At 35.0% G+C, this 24858-nt stretch overlaps 1 protein-coding gene across 22 annotated transcripts in view; it reads left to right on the top strand.

Annotated features, from left to right (window-relative positions):
- Nucleotides 1-24858, top strand: part of SOX6 (SRY-box transcription factor 6) — a 633064-nt gene that overhangs the window by 211167 nt on the left and 397039 nt on the right. Inside the window, exons 1-2 of one of the 22 annotated variants that reach the window (XM_072793939.1) lie at nt 275-339; nt 7917-8005. The exons of 15 other annotated variants lie outside the window; for them this stretch is intronic. Coding sequence is in view for 3 of the 7 variants with exons in the window: in XM_072793929.1 (XP_072650030.1) it covers nt 7996-8009 (14 nt within the window). In the remaining 4 variants the exon portion in view is untranslated. Of the gene's footprint in view, nt 1-253; nt 340-5788; nt 5864-7916; nt 8010-12967; nt 13054-24858 lie in introns of those variants that run through there. 6 more of the 22 variants (XM_072793929.1, XM_072793930.1, XM_072793943.1 and 3 more) reach the window with 6 other exon arrangements.

Raw genomic sequence — 24858 nt, forward strand, 5'->3', positions numbered from 1 at the left:
TACTGGATATTCAAATAGGATTCTTCTTAAGGAGTTCAAGCTTTCTTTTTTTCATCCTTGTTCTCTGAAGGCTTTTTCTGATATCCAGGTGCTTTTGTTTTTCTTTCTTTTTTGCCTGTCAAAACAAAGAGATTTTTAAAGGAAAATTTGAGTTAAACCCAAGCTGCTTCTATTGAGAAGAATTAGTACAGCTCTCTGAACATGGGCCTATTGTTTGTTTAGAACCTAGTGTTAATGAGGGCACAATGCTTGTCTTGATTCTTATATGGACCTATTACCTTTGCTCTGTTCCATGGCCTTCAATCACTGATCTAATGGTTGATACTTGCTAAAGACCAGGTGAGAAGATTTGGTTGATCAAAACATTAGAAAACCAGTGCAAATGGCATTCTTGCCAGGTATCATCCTTGTTTATAAAAGGCAAACAATAATTTAGGGCTTCATTTTAAAAAAATCATTACTGATAAAGTTGTAAAGGGATAGGTGGAAAGTAAAAAAGAACTTAAAAGCCATATTATTATGTGATGTTTTTTCCTGTTCTCCATTAATTGGGTAATTCTTAAGATAGTTTTCCCTATGTCATTTAGTTTCCTTTTTAATATCTTTAGATGCAAGATTGAGCTTTGCTGGCCTTTCTTTCTTGTTCTTCGAGTGTTAGTGCCAGCTTTGGCAGCCCACATTGTCAGTGCTGGCTCCCATGAAGGAATGGCTGAAGGCTCCTTTTGGAGACCCACTTCACTGGTTATTTTAATTGCTCACAGGGATAATTGTTGAGTGGTGCTATATAGGATAGTATTTCCTTTGCCATGGGGTTTAGGAATTCTGCCCAGTAATCACTCCTACTCCTGCTAGATGAGTGTATCTGAGTGGAAAGACTGGTAACTGACTCTAGGTATCTCCCTAAAACCATGTGTAAGGCCTCTGTCACATTAACTCTTTGAAATTCATGCAGAAACTGTGAATACTTTCCTCGCTGATCTTCTGTTTCATGTGGTCCAAAACAGAGAAATTTTTAGAGTTTAAAATTAGGACACCCTCTATCATGTAGCCCTGTGAGACCAAAGATTTTCTTTGCTTTCCTTTTTTTTTTTTTAAACTGTCCGAGAGGGGATCCCTGGGTGGCGCAGCGGTTTAGCGCCTGCCTTTGGCCCAGGGCGCGATCCTGGAGACCCGGGATCGAATCCCACGTCAGGCTCCCAGTGCATGGAGCCTGCTTCTCCCTCTGCCTATGTCTCTGCCTCTCTCTCTCTCTCTGTGTGACTATCAAAAATAAATAAAAATTAAAAAAAAACTGTCCGAGATATTAGAAGAACAATAGAGATTTGAGTCATGAGTGCTGAACTGAAAAAAAAATTAAAAACAGTGCTATTTCAGCTGCATTTGCTGTGGTGAAAGACTACAATATACTGTCTGTTTGCTGGTATTCTTTGGTGTTGGACTGTTAATACTTTCTGAGATATAGTGACAAATTTCTGGATCCAGCATCCATTAGATGTTTTCTCAAACTTAGCTACTTCTGTAAGTGGAAAGGAGCCTTCTAAGACTCAAAGTTTGTAGTTTTGAAACCCTTTATCAAGGAATAACTGATTCCCACCAGGCTAGTAAGCCAAAATATTTTAGTGTGTGTGTTGCCGAAGTGAGCACTCAGTAAGCCAGAATAAATGGTGAATTTGTAGAGGTCGTATTTCAGAATTAACTGTATGGTTGCAGGTTTTAAATTGAAAATCAGTGGAGATGATTATTTTTTTGAAGAGTTTCTGTCACTTATTAAATAAAAATGTATCAGTTTTGAGTGGCTATCTAGACTACATTAGTGCAAATGGAACAAAACAGAAACTTCTTCAGAAGAACTTTGGGAATCCTCAAAATGACCTTGACCTCTTTGCTAAGATTGATTGCTCAAAGGCCCCAATTTTCCTTCTTCCTTCATTGTATCCATGACCTTTGTCATGAGACTTTACAGTGCCCTTCCATTTTAGAAGGGTTTTCTGACTCATCCCTTGACTCTGGGATCTATCATTTAACTTGCTTTGGCCAATGGGATGTTAGCAAAGGTGATACAAGTCGAGGCTTGTGAAAGTACTTGTACGTTTCTGTTCACATTCTTGCCCTTTTCTGTCCCCACGAGAAGAACAAGCTAGTTTGCTGGTGGATGAGACATATGGAGCAAAGTTGAATTACTCTAGTTGTCCCAGCCAAGGCCATCCTAGATCAGCCAAAAGCCGGCCAACCACAAGACATGTTGGTGAGCTCAGCTAAAAGCAGAAGTGCCCAGCTGACTGCAAACACATGAGCTAAATAAATGCTTATTGTTTTAAGTCACTGAGTTTGGGGGTGGTCGAACCTGCAGCATTTTTGTGGCCATAGATAATTGATACAACCTCAGTTAACCTCTTTTAAAAAAGACTCAACTGGGCAAATATCACCGATGACTCCTAGTGATTTCTTGCTGTTTCAATGACAACATATGTTTCATAATGATTTCAAGAAATTCCTAGAGCTAGCCTCTCAGTGATACTTGTGTGAGACTTGATTTAAAGTGAAATATGTTTTCTTTGTGGGTCAATTTTAGGAACTCCGGAGATACCTCCACCCAGTCTATATTTTCAGCTAATGTATGTTACCCTTAACAGGGCACAGAGTCATTCCGTATACAAAAAAGTTAAGGTAAAAAAAAAAGTGCAAATAGTGCAAATAAAGTCAAATTCATGTAGCAAGAAACACAAAAGCCAATATATCCTTTGTAAAGAGCAAATTTTGACTGGGAAGAAGAGGTGGTGGTGAGTGGAGTCAGTAAAATAGAAAAAAATGAGGCTCAAAAAAGGGAAACTGGCTTTACTTTAGGCTATTTGAAAACAACAAAGTGTAAAAGTGAATGTTGTGAATGAAGACTGAGCTTTCAAATCTTAATTCCATTTACACTCTGAAAGTCCAACTTATTAAAGGGGAGGTGTTGGATGAAAGAAGCAATGAGGTAGTTTTGTTAGGGACCTGGTGCTTTAATTCTTTCTTTGTGCTTTGACAACAAATCACTGTTGTCTTTTTTTACTTTCAGATGCTCTATTGCTATTTCATTCACTTTCTTTTGTTGTAGAAAGAAGTCTGCTTTTTAGTGAGTATATCGTTTAAGTAGAGGGCTGAGAATCCTGGTCCCCAGGACAGAGACTAGGCTTTACTGATCTCTACTCAGAGAAGAGGTGCTGGATGGGGGAACCTGTACTTAGTTAATTCGTCATGTTAGTTGGAAAGGTCCTTATTATTTTGCACAGCAGTATGGTCACCTGGCGGTAGGTCATTAGCATTTTAGTCTTCTTTTCCTCACAACAATGCGCAACATGCTAATTAGAGGATTCTGAAAGCTAAGTAACCTGTTTTAAAACCAGACATTTTAATTTGCAGCTTTAATGGCTGTTTTTATAATAACTGGCTTTATTGGGGGTAAAAGCACTTCTCATGTTCCACTAGCAAGGCAGAGTATAACAGAAGCTGACAAAATTAAAAACCTCATAATGCGACCTTTGCCTGGGATAAAAGGCTGTTTCATAACAATTTCCTTTTGTTCTTTGTTTAAGCCATTACTCTAAAAGGAGCCTCCGATTAATCTAAGTAAATGCATCATTACAGTACTAATCCATGTCCTTCTGTCAGTGTCTGTTTTAATTAAATAAGAAATGCTCGCAGAAAGATATCACCCACAAAGCTGTGATTGGAGAAAGAAACACTGGTGGAACAGGGAAGATTAAGAAGGGCTTTACCATTTTGTCCATTTGCATAGCTCCAGATGCCACAGTGTTTCAGGTTGAAAGAAAACTTACAAAAGAGTTTAACACACTTCACTCTTCTAGATTTAAAATAATGGGATTTACCAATGAAATTCTAATCATCCAATTTATCACATGTTAGACATTCCAAAGCAAGGAATACAACAGCTTTGGGCGTGTCTTTTAAACCTTTTATACAATGTTGTGTCATATCTATGAAAACATATGTGTCAAATTTGCATGGGGTTTTTCTTATTTCGGGTGACATGGATGGTGAAATCTAGTTGTGCATATACAACAGGATTTTTTTTCCTTTTTGAAGTATCTTGCAACTTCTATTTTGGTTAGGTTTTTTTTCCCCCTTATGGCTTCTTATTGATATGTTAAGAATTTAGGTGCTTAATTAGTTGTTAACAATGGAAAGTACATTTGATAAATGCTTATAAAATGAATATATCCAGTTACTATCACTGCACTGCTACATAGAAACTCTTCTTAGCAGTAGAGTTACAGAATTCCCGTGGTGAGTGCTTTCTCCATATACGGGCCATTATTTGATGTAATGAAAAGAGAAAGTGTGCAACAGTGAGATTGTTAATTAATTTAGCCTAACAAGATGAAGATAAATGAAGCAAAGCACAGATTGAATGAAGCAAGAGGTCTTATTTACAATTTAATACACTTTTATATAATGCAGATTTCACTTGATAAAAAAACCCCACAAACAACCCCACCCCAAAAATACCTAACAAGAAAGTACACTCCCTCCCACCATAGTTCAACACTAAAATCCACCTGACTTTACAGAAAACATGTACTGTGGCTCCATAGAGAAGACACTTTAACAATGTGTAAACAGTGCTTTTCTACTGCTAAGAATCCTATACTAGTTAACCTTTAACTTTAGTATTTCATTATTCTTGCTATAGAGTGGGGATGAACATAAAAATAATTATCTGGAAACCTTCGGGTTTTTTTGTTCTCCAGGTTATCCTGAGACATCTTGCTTCAGTTATTTAATAATCATTTTATTTTAATCCTTCTTTTTAAGCAAAGGAATGAAGCTTAAAAGTGAGAAAAGAAAAAAGAAAAAGAGCTGTGAGCCTTTTTACATGTGCTTGAATCTGTAGCAATTGTGCAGAATTCTTAAATTAGCATTATTTTTAAAAGTCTCCCTTTCAGAGATTAATGAGCTTTATCCAGTATTTGACCTTTTATCATTCTTGCTTTCTGCTCAGAAGTACTTCCTTCCTTCCTACAGTAGCTAGAAAAGACTGTCTCTTATCTTATGTTACTGTAGGCAGTGGTAACAGGGCTCTCTACAAATGGTGTTATTATGGTCACTATGTTTTTATCTCAGGGGTCACGAACAAATCCATGCAACTGCTTCTAAGGATTTCAATAAATAGGACTTTTTATCCAGACAATCGCCTTTTATGTTACTTTTAAACAAAACTACTAGTCCATCAAGAGTTTCAAAAGAAAACAATTCTACAGAGTGCCGGTATGGCCGCACAGACCAATCATCATGGCACCCATTCTCCAGTCCTTTATTTTTCAAGTCCACAACAATAGGTTGTTGATTCAATGGACAAGACCAGAACAATTAAGTTCTCTGTTTAGCAGCAGTGCAGCATTTTAATGCCCTTCTCTAATAATGGTCTCATTATTGTTATTCTAAGACTGGGCCTCAGGAGGAGGAATATTTGCTGGAGGTACGTCATTATTTTGCAAATTTCGATTAGCTCATCATGTTGTCTGTAGTGTGAAAATCGTAGCTAATTAGGGCAGCCAGTTAGACTACCAGCTTTTGAGCTTATGAGTTAAAAGGTAGCATACTTGATAGGCCAGTGATGTGAAAAAGGTGGTAAAAAGGAGGATTAGAGCAGTTGCCTTAGTAACTCCAACTTCCATCTGTGAGGGAACAATGGACTTGTGTTTCTCCCCCACCTTGGTGTAAAAATTGGTTTTGTTTTGAAAGGATAGGGTTCTTTTTATGACAATCTGGAATTCAGCCCAACTGAGTGTAGTTTTAGTTGTTAGGAGAGACCACTGGGGATAGGAAAGATGAAAGGTCATGGTGAGCTTCAAGGACATGAAAGGTTGTTGTCTCATGTAACAATGGTAGATTGTTTTTTTCTAATATTTCTAGCCAGCCCCTAAGTCAGGTGATGGAACAAATACCTACAGTTTAGTCAGGTGAAACGGCGGGGGGGGGGGGGGGGGGGCAGGGCAAGGAAAGGAGAAAAATGGGGTAAGAGAGAGTTTGTACTTTGTTTTAAAAAATAAAAGGGTAGCTTCAATTTGCTTTTATTAAACAAAGTGATATTTCTTTGTCACCATCTCTGAGATTCCAGTGTGCTTTGGATGGTTTGCCTCTGTGGGCCATCACATCTCTGGGAAGCTCTCCAATGTGTTAGGAAATGTGATTTAAGCTTTCTTCCTGAACTCCCAGGAGGACCAGTGATGTGATACTTAACAATAAATTTAGTTGTTGTAGCTTTCTCACATTATTGGTGTTCTTAAAAGGTTTTCCTTCAAATGCACACTGAATAAAATGAATGATAAATATGAAAGAAATTTGTTTCACCACTCTACAGGGTTTTATCATAAATTCTACGACTTCCATCACAGAAAGTTTACAGGAAACTGTTTAGATGTTGCTGCAATAGCAACACAAATTTTTCTCTCTGTACACAAGAAAGTGCAACCATTTTAAGAGCTATTGGGGTTTTGTATTACAGAGGAGGTGATAGGAAAGGATTGGACACAGTGTTAGTTCATAAAAATCCTCAAAACCAAATCACTCTCTCTGGATTTGAAATACTTTCATTTCAGCAAAATGACTGGCTTCTATTTTCCTTCCAATATTAAAATACTTGGTTGTGTTTGTGGTTGGTTGTGTGTGTGTGTGTGTGTGTGTGTGTGTGTGTGTGTGTGTTTGGAACCAGAGAGAGTATAGGAACACTATCCTTTTAGGCAAAAGGATCATCTTTTGATGATCAAAGGATCCTTCATATTTCTTGCTCTCTATTGTCCCCAAACAACCTTTGTATAATTGAAACTGGACTTGGTCCAGGAGATTGGGGAGATTTTCAAATTTTCTTTTAATACCAGGTCTTTGTTTTCTTACTTTTTCTAGCCAACTGTCTTTATTGCTATAGCCTTTCTTTCTTTCTTTTTCTTTCTTTCTTTCTTTTTCTTTCTTTCTTTCTTTCTTTCTTTCTTTCTTTCTTTCTTTCTTTCTTTCAGAAGTTGTGTTCTTTTAATTTATTGTGGGCATGAAACACATAGAGTTTAAGGACTTTTGGGATTATCTAGTCCAACTCTAATATTTGAAAAATAAGAAGAGGCCGGAAAGTTAAAATGACTTGCCCAAGATAACTCAGCTAGTTAGAGGTAGACATATAGATGCCATTTGCTATGCTATTTGAATATAAAAACTTAAAATCAAAGGAAGAATGAAGAAACATTACAGGAACATGTCTTGTTTACAGGTGATTTTAGAGGCTGTAGGGAGATGGAATAAAGCTAATAGAACAAGCTGGTGGTGGTGGTGGTACTGGGATTTGGATCAGATTTTTGTAACTATTAAAGGTTCATTTTAAACAAATGAAACATTTTTTCCTAATGAAAAACTCCACACAAAACCACAGCATAACTGGGGAGAGATGTACTTCAAGGTTCTGGCATTGCATTCAGAATCTGCAGCATCTCTTGATCTAGGCACTGTGTGAGACACCTTCACACAGTATTATAATTTTAAACACTTTTTCTTTCTAGTTTGACAAATTAGTTCACTGTTCTGTTTTTTAGTTTTTGCATCTGTAGAAAGGGACCTGATACTATCCAACTTTATTAGGTGTTAAAAGACATAAGAATCAGTATATGATTGAAAAAATGTAATGTATATTCAGAATATTAGGTGTATATTTGTGCTTTATCTAAACAGACACCCCAAGACAAATATGAATCATATTATTTAGATCAATATAAATGCTATAGTTTAGTTTTTAGAATTATGCAGAGTATATTTAGAAATTTTGGATTATATTTAAACATGGAGGAGAAAATAAAATAATCCATAATTTCACCTTATTGTTTTGTAATAAAAACCTTTACTCCCCAGTAACATTTTGGTATATTTCATTTCAGTATTTTATCTATGTGTGTATGAGAAGAAAGAACATGTCTAGCTTGTTTACTCCTCTTTCTCTGATGCCCAGAACAGTGCATGGCTCATAGTAGGTACTGAAAAATAGTTGAGTAAATGAAAAGAAATTTCAAAATTGGATCCTACTATAAATATGTTTTTGTACTTAAAAAATCATTTTATTACATTTTCCCATTAGTTTTTGAAAACATGACTTTACCATATTATATACCATATTGATGTACTGTAATTTGTTTTAGTATTGGAGTATCAATTTTAACTTTCACTCTTATAATATCAAAGTTATAATATGAAATGTTCACCAATATAAAAATATAAATATGAAAGTATATTATATGAAATATAAATATTAAAATTAATTTGTAAGACTATCTTCAATTTATCATTAAAGTGGTAAAATTTAAAAGTTGGTGAAAAAAACCTTTCTATGAGCAAAGAATCACAGCAGATGTCATCACTTCCTTCAAGTTTTTGCTTAGATGTCATCTTCTCAATGAGGTCTATCTTGACCACTCTATTTAAATTAATTTAACTAATTAATTTTTAGTTGAAGTATGCTTGATATTTAATAAAATATTATTTTCAGGTGTACAGCATAGCGATTTGACTGTTATATACAGTATGAAATGCTTATCCCCCATAAGTGTAGTTACCATCTGTCAACATATTATGTTATTATAATATTATTGAGTATATTCTCTATGATATATGTTTCATCCCTGTGACTTACTTATTTAATAACTGGAGTTATAATTCCCTTTTACCTATTTCACTCCCCCCCACTTCCCCTTTGGCAACCACTGTTTTTTTTTTCTCTATATTTATGAGTATTTATTTTTTGTAGTTGTGATTGTGTTTGTTTGTATATTTGTTCTTTGGTTTTGTTTTTTAGATTCCACATATAGGTGAAATCATATAGTATTTGTCTCTGACTTATTTCACTTACCACAATACCTTCTGATTCATCCATGTTGTTGAGAATGACAAGATTTCATTCTTTATAATGACTGAGTAATATCTCATTTTATTTATATACCATACCTTTATCCATTTATCTATGGATGGACACTTGGGTGGCTTCCATATCTTGGCTGTTGTAAGTAAATAATGCTCCAATAAACATAGGAATATATCTTTTTGAATTAGTGTTTTTGCTTTCTTTGAGTAAATATCCTGAAGACTGATCACTCTATTTTAAAATTGCAACCCTCCAAGGGTGGCTGGGTGGCTTAGTCAGTCAAGTGTCCAGCTCTTGATTTCGGCTCAAGTCATGATCTCAAGGTTGTGAGATCAAGCCCTCCACTGGGCTCCATGCTGGGAGTGGAGCCTGCTTAAAATTCTTTCTCCTTTTCCCTGTGTCCCCCCCACCCCACTAAGTTGTAACCCTCCAAACATTCCTGATTTCCCTAATGCTGTTCTATTTTTTCCATAGACTTTATAAATTTTTAATATAATTTGTATATCTATTAAATTTATTGGCCCTCTTTCTCGTATATTTCCTGGAATATAAGCTCTACATAGCAGAGAATTTTTGACTGTTTTAGTCACTCATATTCCCCAACATCTTGAATAATGCCTAGAACCTGAGAGGTGCTCAACAATATTTGTTGAATACATTTATTAAAATTTAAAACACTGGAAGTGTCTATTTTTTAAGTCAAGAATCAATACTTTTTTCTTCACATGGGTAATGTTCATCAACCAATTTGTATACCTGCTAAGCACTTCTGTCTTCTGAATGTTAATATGTACACATTAACCAGTTAAATTAAATCATAGCACTTGACTGAATCTTAAACTATATTGGATACAGTCTAAATTTCTTGCAACAAATGCTCTAAGGTTTGGTTGTGCAGAGTCACACTGAACTCTTGCTTTAGGGACATGGTTCTGGATAAGAAATGTCACCAGTGTCAATCCAAATGAACCTTTCCTCATCTAAACATGCTTCTGGTAAGACTCGTAAGGTTTGTGTCTGACCTAGACAAACTTCGGTTATCTACTTATTTACTTATATTTTGGGATGATTTTACCTTATACTGCCCCGATTGATATTAGTCCTATTCCTGAAATTTTCTTAAGAAAGACCTTTTAACTCTTTGAGGAACCTCCACACAGTTTTCCAGAGTGGCTGCACGAGTTCACATTCCCACCAACAGTGCAGGAGGGTTCCCCTTTCTCCACATCCTCTCCAACATTTGTGGTTTCCTGCCTTGTTAATTTTCCCCATTCTCACTGATGTGAGGTGGTATCTCATTGTGGAGAACTGTGTGGAGGTTCCTCAAAGAGTTAAAAATAGATCTGCCCTACGACCCAGCAATTGCACTGCTGGGGATTTACCCCAAAGATACAGATGCAATGAAATGCCGGGACACCTGCACCCCGATGTTTCTAGCAGCAATGTCCACAATAGCCAAACTGTGGAAGGCGCCTCGGTGTCCATCGAAAGATGAATGGATAAAGAAGATGTGGTTTATGTATAAAATGGAATATTACTCAGCTATTAGAAACGACAAACACCTACCATTTGCTTCGACGTGGATGGAACTGGAGGGTATTATGCTGAATGAAAAAAGTCAATCGGAGAAGGACAAACATTATATGGTCTCATTCATTTGGGGAATATAAAAAATAGTAAAAGGGTATAAAGGGGAAATGAGAAAAAATGAGTGGGAAATACCAGAAAGGGAGACAGAACATGAGAGACTCCTAACTCTGGGAAATGAACTAGGGGTGGTGGAAGGGGAGGTGGGTGGGGGGTGGGGGTGACTGGGTGACGGGCACTGAGGGGGTTACTTGATGGAATGAGCACTGGGTGTTATTCTATATGTTGGCAAATTGAACACCAATAAAAAATAAATTTATTAAAAAAAGAAAGACATTTTACAAACTGTTTATTTCTTTCAATGCATATGGTTTATACTTAAAAAATATAAAACTAAACAAAACAATGGTCACTTTATATATTTTTGGGGGTAGGTTTTGGGTAGGTGTTAATTATAATCTTTATAAAATAGCAATTTATTAGCTATAATAATCCCTTACATCTATAAGGCATTTATAGTTTCAAATCTTTTAATAAATATGATCTTGTTTTAATTATCAGAATAATCTTAGACACAGAGGGCATGATTTACTAGACCTATTTAGGGACTGAGGCACAAAACTATTAAGAGACTTAATCTAGATCACAAATCTAGGAAGTTATAGAGGCCGTGAGAAATCCAAGTCTTCAGAGTTCTACTAGTCCAGTATTGTTTTTCTTTTACTTACTTAAACATTCTCCCCACATTAAATAATCATTGTCCTGTTGACCTTTCTTAATAGGTTCCAAGAAAATATAAGCAAATGATTAGAATTAAAATTTTTTTCACTTTATTTTACGTAGTATACTATTCCAGTTTTCAAGAATTTTTCTTTAGCTTTCCCTGGTTCTTTTTAAATAATCATTATCTAAAAAATAAAATAAAATAAAAATAAATAATCATTATCTTTAATTTTCTTTTTTTGCTCACAGTTGGTACACAATGTGACATTAGTTTCAGGTATACAACATAGTGACTCAACAATTCCATACATTATGCTATTCTCCACACCAATGTAGCTGCCGTTTGTCACCATTCAATGCTATTATGATATATAGTCATTGACTATATTCCTTATGCCATGTCTTTTATTCCTAGGACTTATTCATTGTGTAAATGGGGGCCTGTATCTCCCACTCCCCTTCACCCATTTTGCTCATCCCCTTGTCCTCCCATAGACATTATCTTTTCCTTTATTCCAAATACAAACATGAACCTTTGTAACAATTTGTGAAACCAGTGGCTGCCATGTCTATATCTCTTTTCGTCTTGTAGCTAATTGTTCATTTCACAGTTCTACACGTGATTAAGCAAGTTCTGTTCCATCACAACAGGCATAGAGCAAACTGTTAGAGGAGTGGAACAGCCTTGGAATAAAGTGAACATAGCAGGCAAAATGCATTCACTAAAAGACTGGACAATGAATACCAACAGGTCCATATATGTGGAAGGAAGACATAAAACAGGAGATTAAAGTGTTTAGTTAGGCAAACAAAGCAAGAAATGTCTGGGCAAGTGGTAGTTCATGATTTAGGCAGCTAGGCCACCATAAGGCCATAGACAACAGGGGTAATTAAAGGACAGATTCTGGTTTCTGAGTAGACCACAAGTGAAAGATTACCATAACCATGTAAGGGTCATGGTCTTAGGTGGCTAATGTATTTAGATACAGGAAAGCAATGTAGAATCCTAGTTATTAGAATCAAAGCAAAAGGTTGAGGTCAACCTAGCAGCAGGATTAATTGATTTCATTCTGAGTCCCAAAGGATTGTGTTGGAGTCTCCTTAGATGAGGTCAGAAATGGCTTTCAAACTTTTAGTGTACATAAGAATCACCTGAGGTGCTTTGGATTTCCGAGGTGGGGCCCATGTATCTATATTTTAACAAGCACTCAGATTTTTCTGATGCAAGTGTTTATAGGTCACATTTTGAGAAAATGCCATAAAGCCTGAGATGGTACTTACTGTAGAATAAGAGATCAAGTATTACAACTGTTGAGAGAGGAAGCAGCTGGGGGTTTAAAGTTAGACCTTTATACTAAGAGAAAAGTATTTTCTAGCCCAGAGCTAATCTGTATTTATCTGCATGTAAATAAAGCAGAAAACACAGGCTAATAAGCACTGGACTGGTGTGTTGTAAGCCTATTATATTTCTCTCTTCATGTATCTTGTTTCTTGTGTATGTGATTTGACCACTTTTGTAATATCTAACATAAAGATTTATACCTTTTAGTGTAAGAAAGTAAGGTTCATTGTTCTTTTGTGCCTAATCTGAACTGTCCCTCATTTTTATTTTCCATTTGTTATCTGCATAATTGAATTTCACCCTTTTCTTCCTGCTTCATAAATTGATTAGCATGAGTTGGGCAGACTGCTGTAATACTAAGGGTTAACCAGAAGAGAATTACAAATGAACTATCTAGAAAGTTGATTATTAATCCAGCTAGAGAAGAAATATCCTTTTACTTAGCAAGAATGAGTATCCGAAGCGCTGATAATATTGTTCAGGCAGTGAGGTGGAATGGCAGAGCTTGGTAAGTAAAACAAAACTTGGAATTAATCTTTTATATTCATTTTTAAATGCCCAGAATGTTAATATATTTAAACAGTTAGATCTATTATGAATTTACAAGTTGCCAGAACAAATCTAAAAAGTTCTGAATGTGTTTGTTAATGAGATCTCTACCTAGGCTATCGGTAAAAGTTAACTGAAAATTATTTACCTAAGTAGATAAATATGTTTAATTTTGAATATTTATAAAAATACACGATTAGATTTGTGATTAAGAACAAGGAAGTGGGCCTGGAGGAATGATTACTAAAACAATCTGAGTCCAAACCTCAGACTAAAGAATATCGAGTGGCAAACTTGTTTTTTCACGAGAGCAAATTCTTAGGTATGAAAATATAATTTAAAATATAATATTCACATAAAATAAGTGAGATACTTTTCAGACTTCTAGGTAACAAAAACTGTCATAAGTTCTCTTATTTTCTGGGTCCTAACACTCATTTCATCGTGATGTTTAAGGACCTTTCTAAAGACAGCTTTTATTGTATTTGTGAATTGGAAGGAAAGAAATGAGAGGATCTGTGCTATTTGTACAAAGAAAATTAAGGGAAAAGATAAGATTTTAATAATGTTCTTGCATCAAAGACTGCTTCTCCTGTTGTAGAAGAAATTTTGATGTCAATATTCAATTCAAAAGATTGAAGCTTGCATGAATTACTTGACATTACAAAAATGAGCCTTTTAAACATAGTATGGACTGTACTGAATATTATTGCAGCTTTGGGCAACCATAAATCATTTCAGTGTAGCATTGTACTCAGGAGAAATTAGCAAACTTACTGAACTGACGTTAAATTGTAACTGTGTATGGTCAAATGCAGAATTTTAACCCTTTTCTTTAAGGTATTTCTTTAGTGGCAATAAAAAGGCCTCAAATTAATATTTTGTTGTTTAATGCTTCAATGAGAACAGAAAAAGTGTGTCTATGAAACTATAAACTCAATATTGGAAATATATATTATCCCTGTGCATGTATTTGTGTGTCTGTGTTTATGAATATATACAGTATATTCAGTATATAGTCAATATATACAATATATATGCATTCAAAATGCCAGAGCACCATTTGGCTATATACACTCAGCTTTTTCTTAGTTCCAATGTTCTGGCCCATATTTAGGAGTAAGAATGTAAGTATAGACCATAATAAGTGAGATAATAAAGATAACAGTTAAAATTTATTGAGCTCTTGTGGGCTAAATGCTAGGTTAAATGCTTTATCTCATTTAATCCTCATATTAACTCTGGGGATGTTGGAAAGCTACAAGGATTATAGTGTATGCTAAAATAAAAGATAAGCTAATTGAAGAGCCTCTAAGATCTGACGCTAAAGTCTAGAAAATAAAGGCCCGGGAAACAAAATGTATAAGAGGGGAGATCCCTTAATTCCGTGTGCTTGTCTTTCTCAAAGTTGGAAGATTTATTTAATATGAACCTTAGAAAGAAGAGGAGAATGAAATGAAGCAGTGAATTCTTAGCATTCATTAATTTCTTTAAAACATTTTATGAAAATTATATAAAAAGGTATAAAGTGTAGGTTAAAATATCTATGTATTTATGAGAAATAAAAACTTACCAATACAGAAGAAGCCTCTTGTGAACTCTTTCTCAATTTCACGTCTTCCTCTCTTTTTGCCAGAGGTAATCACTCTTGAATTTGGTGTTTGTCATTGCCATGCCTCTCTTTATTCTTATGGTTAAATTCCATGTTCTTTATACAAGAGGAAAAACTCCACTTCCTATTCTTTGAAATCCGAAAAAGATCTTTTCTTGGCTTTTTATTGCACTTTAGTTAAAACAAAAAATTCTTTTAATCTGCAAAACCCCTGCACAATCTGGCCACTGCATTACCAGCCTCAGCTCTTGCCTATCCCCCAAGTTCTTTCTTTCTTTTTTTTTTAAAAAAGTTTTATTTATTTATTTATGATAGACAGAGAGAGAGAGAGAGAGAGAGGCAGAGACACAGGAGGAGGGAGAAGCAGGCCCCATGCCTGGAGCCTGACATGGGACTCAATCCTGGGACTCCAGGATCGCGCCCTGGGCCAAAGGCAGGCACTAAACCTCTGAGCACCCAGGGATCCCCCCAATAGTTCTTTCTAATTCAGCTGCTATACTGGTCTGTATCTTCACATTTTTCCTGCTCTAAGGTCTTCACATAATGCTGTCTTCTCAACTGGAATACATTTCTTCCCACTCTTTATCAGAATGTCTTTTGCTCATCCTTCAGGTCCCTGTTTAAAAATGTCATTATTTCAGATAAGGCTTCTCTGATCCTTCTAACTCAAATCTTGTCTGTCTGTAAAGACCTTGCTTCCCACTCTATTTCATAGTAGTACTGCAATTTTAAATTATGTACGTGTGTGAATTTTGTTTAATGTCTGCCCTTCATTCTAGACTGATCTATTTTGTTTTCAGATGTCTTCCCTTGCATTTAGCACACATGGTCTGGTATATGACAGGCATTCAATAAATATTTGTTATTACGGAGGAGAATATAGTGAATGAGAAAGAAAAAGAAAGGGAGATTGAGAGAAAGAAAATTACATAAAAATGGCCTGTGGTTTAGTTTGCATATACTGTTTAGGTAAAATTATGCAATTTAATGCTAGCATGGGATGAGGGAGGTGGCTGGGACCTTTTTGGTTTCTTATCCTCTAGCTATAGAACATTTGACAGCTTTTCTCCATTGTTGCTGCTTATTTTTCAGTGAGATCTTTCACTCTGTATTTTCATTTTGGGAAGTCTCCATTCCTGGATGCAAAAACTGAGCTTTCAAACTAGAAATTTATAGAACAGCTCCAGTGGCTATAATCTTAATGTGGAAACTCTACAATGAGCTCTAAAAATCTGGAAAAATTTAGGACATGTAGTTGAGAAAATATATCTGATATATTCACATAGGAAAGCCATGAAGCCAATTGTAAGAGTTTGAAGTGGGTAATTATAGCTAAAATATTAATATGGGTGATAATTGCTATAATATTGTTAGGCAGTCTGGGTTTTTTTTTCAGGAGAATATAGAAAAGGTTGTTATAAAGGGACAAAAATGAAGTCAGTCTGAGAGGAGGGCTGGGGTTTCAAAAGATAGAATATACATACCTTGTACTCTATGTAAATCTTTGCTGACATTTGTAGTTAAAATCTGAGGCTATAAAATTATGCTGAAATTTTTTTTTTTTTTTTTGGTGGGTGGTATGGGAAAAGGAGATACAAAAGAAGAAAAAAAGAATTTAATTAACATGTCAGTGTTAAAAGGAGAGAATTTATAGAATGCTTCTTTGTGGTCATGGAAGGTCCCATTATTTAATAATTTTGTACCTTAGGGGCGCCTGGGTGGTTCAGTTGGTTAAGTGTCTGACTCTTGATTTTGGCTCAGGTCATGATCTCAGGGTTGTGAGATTGAGCCTTATGCTGGGCTCCACGCTGGTGTGAAGCCTGCTTAAGATTCTCTCTCTCCCTCTCCTCCTACATCCCCCCTAAAAAATTTGTACCTTAAATTTTTATTATACTTTATACTTCTAACGTGAACTTTTTCACATATTATGTTGTATAATCTTCGAGTAAAACTTAGAGTCTTATTATCTTTGTTTCAAATGCTAGGAAAACTGGGATAGAAATCAGACAGGAGCTTGGACAAAAGCTTAAAAAAAATCCTAGGTATAGTTTTCTAGGGCAGACTAATATTTGCTCCAGCTCTACTCCTTCAAAAAGATTTTGATTGGAGGGTATAATTAGGTTCTTCAAAGGACCATGACCAATTAGGTGAAAGTCCTGTATAGGTTTTTCAGACTTAAACATTTTGAATTTTTTTTTGTAATTTTCTAGAGATACACAGTAGTTAACAATCTCCAGAAAAATGGAAATGAGATGGTTAAGTGCATATAATTAACAGACACATTGCTAAGCCTATTCTAAATTAAGGTTTATGAATGAAGTTTAATGGTCCTAGTTCACGCCTGATATCTTAGGGCTTCAAAAATAAGGAGAAATAGGTGTGATCTTGTAAGAATGAAACACTGTAATTTGGAGTAAATGAACTATAGTTCAAATAAAACCATGTGATTAAGCAGAGAGTACAAGCCCCTTGGATGGAAACCCGTCACATGAATTCAGGATAGACACATTCTCGTGCCTATTTAAAAGATTTTTAAAAAAGGAATAGTGGAAGAGAATGTGTATGTTGCATATATACATGTGTGCAGGCAAGTGGAGGGATAGTTCTTTGGAGACAAGTTGCCAGGAATATTTGTAATGATTAGCCAGGAAGGCTGTGTGCTGCATTAGGGTAAAAGCCAAAACTTGTATTTTTCAATTGGGTAAATAATCTGGTTGCAGAGAAATTAATTTTTTTTTTTACCATTTCTGGGGCAGTTGGTAGAAGCTTCTCTTAGGTTAAAAGAACCAGACATGTTTACCCTGAGGAAAGAAGTTTTAAGAGAACCCAGTAGCTGTCTGAAATGGCTAAAGTGCTGTATAGGGAAAGAGTGTATACTCTGGAGGGTCAAACGTAAGTTAGCAGTAAAAGGAACAAGGAGCCAGAATCACAGGAATGGTGGAAGACAAACACTTTGTAACAGTTACAGTTGTCTAAAAATGGAATGAGTTTCTTTGCTGAGGTAGTGAAGGGCTTGTTACTTAAAGGAATTGGGGAAGAAGGTTAAAAAGTTGAGTTATACCAAGTTATTTCAGTATTAAAGTTTATAAGAAGATGTCTTTATGTCAACTGGCTAAGAAGGGGAGGTGAATCAACATAACGAACAAAGATACATTCCTCAGTTATATCAAGAAAGAATGAACTTCATAAAGGCCAGATTTCCTCTCCGGATTCCTCAGTCATGCTTACTCTAGTATGTGAATAAGAAAATTGGTATATTTTTATCTGTTGGCAGCCATTTGATATCTGAAAATAATCCAAAGAAAAACTTTAGACTTCACCTGCCATCCTTAGCCCTCAGAAAAATTAGCATAAGAGAATGGAAGTATATTTTAAGGGGAAAAAAGAGAAATCAGTTCGTTTCTTCATTGGTTCTAGATCTGGAGAATAAGAATTTAGTCTCACGGACAACAGATTTAAAAGAACACTAAATTTGTATACATTTATTTATTTATTTATTTATTTATTTATTTATTTATTTTTTTAAAAGATTTTACTCGTTAATTTATGAGGACACAGAAAGAGGCAGAGACATAGGCAGAGGGAGAAGCAGTCTGCCTGTGGGAAGCCCTGATGTGGGACCAAAGGCAGACCCTCAATCACTGAGCCACCCAGGTGCCCCTTTATACTTATATTTAAAAGGCTCCTGAGCTTCTGGTACGTTGACAAGATAAAGGATCACGTTTTTTAGCATTTTAGAGATTTTCTGTTATTTCGATTTGTCCTTATTGAGGTAATACATTTCATTTAAAAAACTAAAAATAATTAAAAATTACACAAGTATAATACATAAATACATTTTTGTTATGGAATAGTTCCTGGCATATAGCAGGCAATTATTAAATATTCAATGAATAATTATTGGGAAAAAAGTAAAGAGAATTTACTTTAATTTTTTAATGTCTCTCTCCACCCTAAATTCTATTTCTCTTCTCAAACAGAATTGCTATTCTTAATCTGGTTTGTATGCTTCTAGACCTCTCTCTATATAATTGTATACAAGTATACACAATTATATATAAATATGCAATTTTATTTTGTGTGAGGTAACACTTCTCCTTTTCACAAATATTTTACATATCCTTTTTTATTTATTAAAATTACAACTCAGGGGGATCCCTGGGTGGCTCAGCGGTTTAACCCCTGCCTCTGGCCCAGGGCGTTATCTTGGAGACCCAGGATCAAGTCCCACATCAGGCTCCTGGTATGGAGCCTGCTTCTCCCTCTTTCTGTGTCTCTGCCCCTCTCTCTCTCTCTCTCTTTCTCTCTTTCTCTCTGTGTGTGTGTCTTTCATGAATGAATGAATACATAAAATCTTAAAAAAATAAAATTACAACTTAGATTTCTGTCAATTTATATAGCTTTACCTTATTTTTTTCCTATTTTTTTTAAAGATTTTATTTATTTATTCATGAGAGACAGAGAGAGAGAGAGGCAGAGACACAGGCAGAGGGAGAAATAGGTTCCATACAGGATGCCCTATGTGGGACTCAATCCCGGAACTCTGGGATCACACCCTGAGCCAAAGGCAGACGCTCAGCTGCATCCCACCTTATTTTCTTCTATGTAGTATTTTATACTATGTTATATTGTTATGTTGATAGACATCTGAGTTAGTTCCAATTAAAATATTCTCAGTTGAAATTTTAGGTATTTAAAACTTGGAGGATGGCAAAACTTTACTATGTTCTTAAATGGGCACAGAAAAATTCTATTTGGTAGGGTTATGAGAATTAAAGACATTGTAGGCAGAAGTATTCTGAATATGTAACACCATGGAGGAGTGAAAAAGTGTGGTGTCATTTAATCCTTCATTAAGGCAATACAGTTAGTTTTTTTAAAAAGATTTTTATTTATTTATTTGAGACAGAGAGTGTGAGAGAGAGCACAAGCATGGGGAGTGGCAGAAGCAGGCTCCTCATTGAGCAGGGAGCTTAACACGGGGCTGGATCCTAGGATACTGTGATAATGAACTGAGCCAAAGGCAGACACTTAAACTGACTGAGCCATCCAGGCACCCCAAGGCAATGCAAGAAGTTTTATTATCAGAGGATATTTGGTAGTGAGAAAAGGCCATTTAATTAATCCATTTAAAATTAAGTGAAAGTAACAGCTATAACTCTGGACAGAACTCAAAAATCTGAAGACACTGGGAAACAACCAAAAGCAGGCTACATCTTGAAAGGAGATGGAATTTGGAAGAAGAGGGGAAGGATATTGGGGTAAGGTAATCATTTTTAAGGTTTCCCGCATGAGGGCAGGCCTGTGTTGGGTTAATAAAATGCCAATAGAAAAATTAGCAGTCTTTCTGGCCTGGAGAACCAGAACAGACTTTGGGGCAACCATAGCTGCTGGGAAGTGAGGAGGTAAACCTGGGGGGAAAAAAAGAGCCACAGAATGGGGGCCCCAAATTCTATGTACAAACTTTGCCCCAGGCTCTGATCCCCAAACCATGCATACACATGACCAGCTTTAAGGAGCCCAGGTAAGGCTCAAAGAACTGAACAGATTGTTTGAGCTGCTTCCCACACACTCCAGTGAGAGAGAATACGCCATTTGGGTCTGAGCAAATAAATATCTTGCTAAAACAAACAAAGATGACACTCTTTAGAGCATTATAAAAGAATCTCCATGACATAATGATCATGATATCTAAGATATAATCCAAAATTACTCAACAATATGAAGATCAGAAAAATATGGGAAAAATAGGACTTTTTTTTAAACTTTATTTTTTTTTAAATTTTTTAAAATTTATTATTTATGATAGTCACACAGAGAGAGAGAGAGAGGCAGAGACACAGGCAGAGGGAGAAGCAGGCTTCCATGCACCGGGAGCCCGACGTGGGATTCGATCCCGGGTCTCCAGGATCGCGCCCTGGGCCAAAGGCAGGCGCCAAACTGCTGCGCCACCCAGGGATCCCAAAATAGGACATTTTATCAGAGAGAGAGAAATTACAAAAAGAACTAAATGGGAACTTTAAACTGAAATATATAATATCTAAAATATTAAAATAATTTGATAGGCCAGTCAGTATAGATCACAGAGGAAAAAGTCAGTGAAATTGAAAATTGATCAATAGAAATTATCCAAATTAACACAGAAAAAATTGGAAATGAAATGAATACATTAAGGACATGTAGGACAATATTAAAAGGTCTAACATATATAATAAGTTCCAGAAAAAAAAAGGAAAGCAATATTAGGGTGGAAAAAGTACTTGAAGAAATAATAGCCCCAAATTTCCAAATTTGGTGAAAGATATAAGTTTACAGATTTAAGAAGTTTGATGAACTCCAAACAGGATAAATACAAAGAAAAGTACACCAAGGCATGTTATAATAAACTGCTAAAAAAAAGAGAATACTTTGTAGGTAAAAGTTATTTTTTTTATAAGGTCCAAGAAAAAAGAACCCAACCCACCCATATCAGGAATGAAAAAAGAATCATCACTACACAATTTATTTTTTTTCACTATGGAATTTATAGAGATTAAACACAATAAATAAATGTTATGAAAATCTTTGTCTAAAATGTAGTACCTAGATGAAATGGATAAATTCCTTGAGAAATACAGCTTATTAAAACCAACTGAAGATGAAACAGAAAACATAATTAACATCTTATCTATAAAATAAGTTGAATTTTTTAATTAAAAAAGAAACTTTCTGGGTGCCTGAGTGGTGCAGTCAATTGAGCACCTGACCCTTGGTTTCAGCTCAGGTTGTGATATCAGGGTCGTGAGATTGAGCTCTGCTTCTGGCTCTGTGCTTTGCACAGAGTCTGCTTAAGACTCTCTTTCCCTCTCCCCCTTAATCCCCCCAAAAAGAAATAAATCTTAAAAAAAAAACTTTTTATAAAGAAACTATAGACTCAAATGGTTTCACTGGTGAATTGTATCAAACATTTAAGAAATAATGCCCATCTTATGTAAACTTTTCCAAAAAATAAAGAATAATTTCTACCTCATGCGACTAGCATAATCCTATTATGAAAACCTAAAAAATATAACAAAAAAGGAAAATTTTAGACCTATATGTTTAATGGTTATAGATGTAAAAATTTTTAATGAAACATCAGCAAATTAAATCCAGCAATATAAAAAGAAAATAGAGGTTAGCCTAGGAATGCAAGGTTAATTGAACATTTAGAAAAACCTCACCATATTAACAGAATAAATGAGAAGTATAATATGAACATTTTAATAAATAAAGAAAAAGTATTTGAAAACACCTATTCATAATTTAAAACTCTCAGCAAACTATTAATAGAAAATCATGTACTTTTTTTGTTTTTTTTTGTTGTTTTTTTTGAAAATCACGTCCTTAATTTGAAAAATGCATCTATGAAAAATGAAAATAACTTGATGGGCCAGTCAGTAAAGATCACAGAGGAAATATGTGAAAACTAACAAACATCATATGTAATGGTGAAATATTGAATGCTTTCTTTCCAGATGGAGTGCAAGATAATTAAAGCCCATGCTCGTTCATCCTATTTGACATTGTGTCAGAGTTCCTAACCATTGTAATGAGGGAAGGAAAGGAGACAGTATAAAAATATAAAAGGAAAAAAGTAGAATTGCCTCTAATCTGCAAGGTCATTAAATACAAGGTCTTTGGTATTTTAAAATACTAAGTGGATGGAGATAAAAATTACATGGTAAACAATGGGAAGAATAACTTTATTTTGACTCAATTTTAAAAATTAGAACGGAAATGAATAAAAATAAGTTTATATGATTGGGAACATTTCATTTGTAATTCTAACTATGCATTAATTCTTAGAAGAAGGAATTAACTGCATGTTTTTTAAGAGTAATTTTTCAGGTCAAATATTGTGATAGCACCATCACTTTTGATATTGTGGTACCATTATAATAAGGGTCATTTTTGCAAAGAATATTTCTTAAGGACTTTGCTTAATGTTTTTATATTCAAATCACTATCTTTGAATAATCTACTGTATAAACTATCATTCCTGCCTTTTCTGGTTCTTCGGTTTTTATATAGTCTCACTGTGAATTATTATTATTTTTAAAAGATTTTATTATTTTAGAGAGAAAGCGTAGATGTGGGAGAGGTAGAGGGAGAGATTCCTCAAGCAGACTCCAATTGAGCACGGAGCCCTGCTTGGGGCGCAATCTCATGACCCATGAGATCATGACCTGTGCAGAAACCAAGAGTCAGAGGCTTAACCTACTGAGCCACCCAGGCACTCCCTCACTGCAAATTCTTGATTCATCAATAATTTGTGCTATTCTCCAGTACTGTATTTCTTCTCATCAGTTCCTGCATCTTTGCAAGACTTGCAGTTTCATTTTGCAGTCACTATATATTTTTATTTTGAAAGTTATTTACAACATTCCACAATGCAGTATTCATCAGTCAGCTAGCCTGATTCTCAAACTTCACTGAAAAAATTGGCAATTTTAAAAAGTTTCCCTATTCTTAGGCTCCACTTAAACCAATTGAATCAATCTTTGGGAATGGGACGCAGGCATTATTACTACTTTTTAAAGGCTTCATGTGTTTTCAATGTGCAGACAAATTTAAAACCACTGAGCAGAGATTATCAAAGATACAAAGAAATTGACCCAAATGGATGAGATATGTGTTACGTTAATTTGTGAGGGATGTTTGTGCAAGACCAATTTTATAAATATTAAGTCCATTAGAGAATGTTTCTATATTTTGTTACCTTTCACTTCTTACATAATTTTGGAAATTCACGTAATGAATATTTGGATACTGAGAGAATAATGAGAGAATCTTCCATATTTATTGAGTGCCAAGTATGTTTGGCCTAGAATATAGTGGTGACTTATAATGTATGCTGTTCCTCTCTTTAGGCATTTACAGTCCAAAGAAGAGGAGGAATTAAATAATTAATTATAAGATAATAAATAGTATGAAAGGGGAAAGGGAGACCTAACCTGGTTTGTGATCAAGGATGGTGACTGCATTACTGATTAGTGATTAGTGCCAAGACCTAAGACGAGTAGAGATAATTTGGTGAAGAGGAGAAATAAGAGGGAATAAGAGGGAACAGAATTTTTGAGGGCCATAAATTGGGAAGAAGCTTGTAAGCTCTAGGAAAAGAAATCAGGCATAGATGACGAGAACAGTCAACAGAGAATAAAAATCAGGTCTTAAGTTGTCAAGTTTATGTGATGTCAGAGAATGAGATTAGAAAGATGGTTTGAAATCAGATATTAATAGGTCTGATATCCATACCAAGGAATTTGGAGTTTATCATACGGTTATGAGGAAATAATACAGATTATTAAGCAGGAGATTGTCATGATCAGATTTAATGTTTAAGGACTATAATTCAAGTAGAAAAAGAAAGATTGCTCAGTGTGGCATCCTCAACTTAGAATAAAAAATAAACTTCTCTTAGTTTTGCTTTTACTGCATTACACTAAAATTATTAAAGTAGAATGGATTTTTCCCTCCAACTCTCATTATTGCCTTATTCCCCAAGCTAAATGCAAAACAACATGTATAAGGACAAAAAAAAATCTCCACTAGCATTCCTCAAGAGCCATATGTATACCAATACAAGCAGAGTCTTCCTATAACTTTTTGCATTTGCCAAAGATAGCTTTGAAATATGGCCAGGAGCTTGAGAGTCACATACTCAAGGTATGGCTCCAGATACCAAAAATTTCTACAGATACTGAAGTGAACTAAGGCAGTTAATTTGACAGCAACAATATGAAACTGTACTTTTAGTCTGAATGACTAATACCTAGCAGATAGTGGGAGAGAAAAAAATTCAAAATTTTAATTAAATAATGTTTTACATATTTTTCTCCTTTGGACTCAATTCAATCACAAATGCTATAGCAGTTGCCTGGGATTTCCACAGCATTAATTAATTCAAAAGAGCAGAAAATGAATCAGTACCAGAAACTTATTTATTATGCCCTTCTTTCCTATAAGCACCGTAACACAGTCAGCTAGCCTGATTCTCAAACTTCACTGAAAAAACTAGCAATTATTTGTGATCACAGGAGTTTGCATTTCTAAGATTTGGGTGTATCCAATTTAAAGTGGATGAAAATATGCTCCCAAATATAATAATAAAGGAAAATTATTTGTTTTATT

Source organism: Canis lupus, chromosome 23, assembly GCF_048164855.1.
Source record: "Canis lupus baileyi chromosome 23, mCanLup2.hap1, whole genome shotgun sequence".
In the NCBI taxonomy this organism is placed as follows: Eukaryota; Metazoa; Chordata; class Mammalia; order Carnivora; family Canidae; genus Canis; species Canis lupus.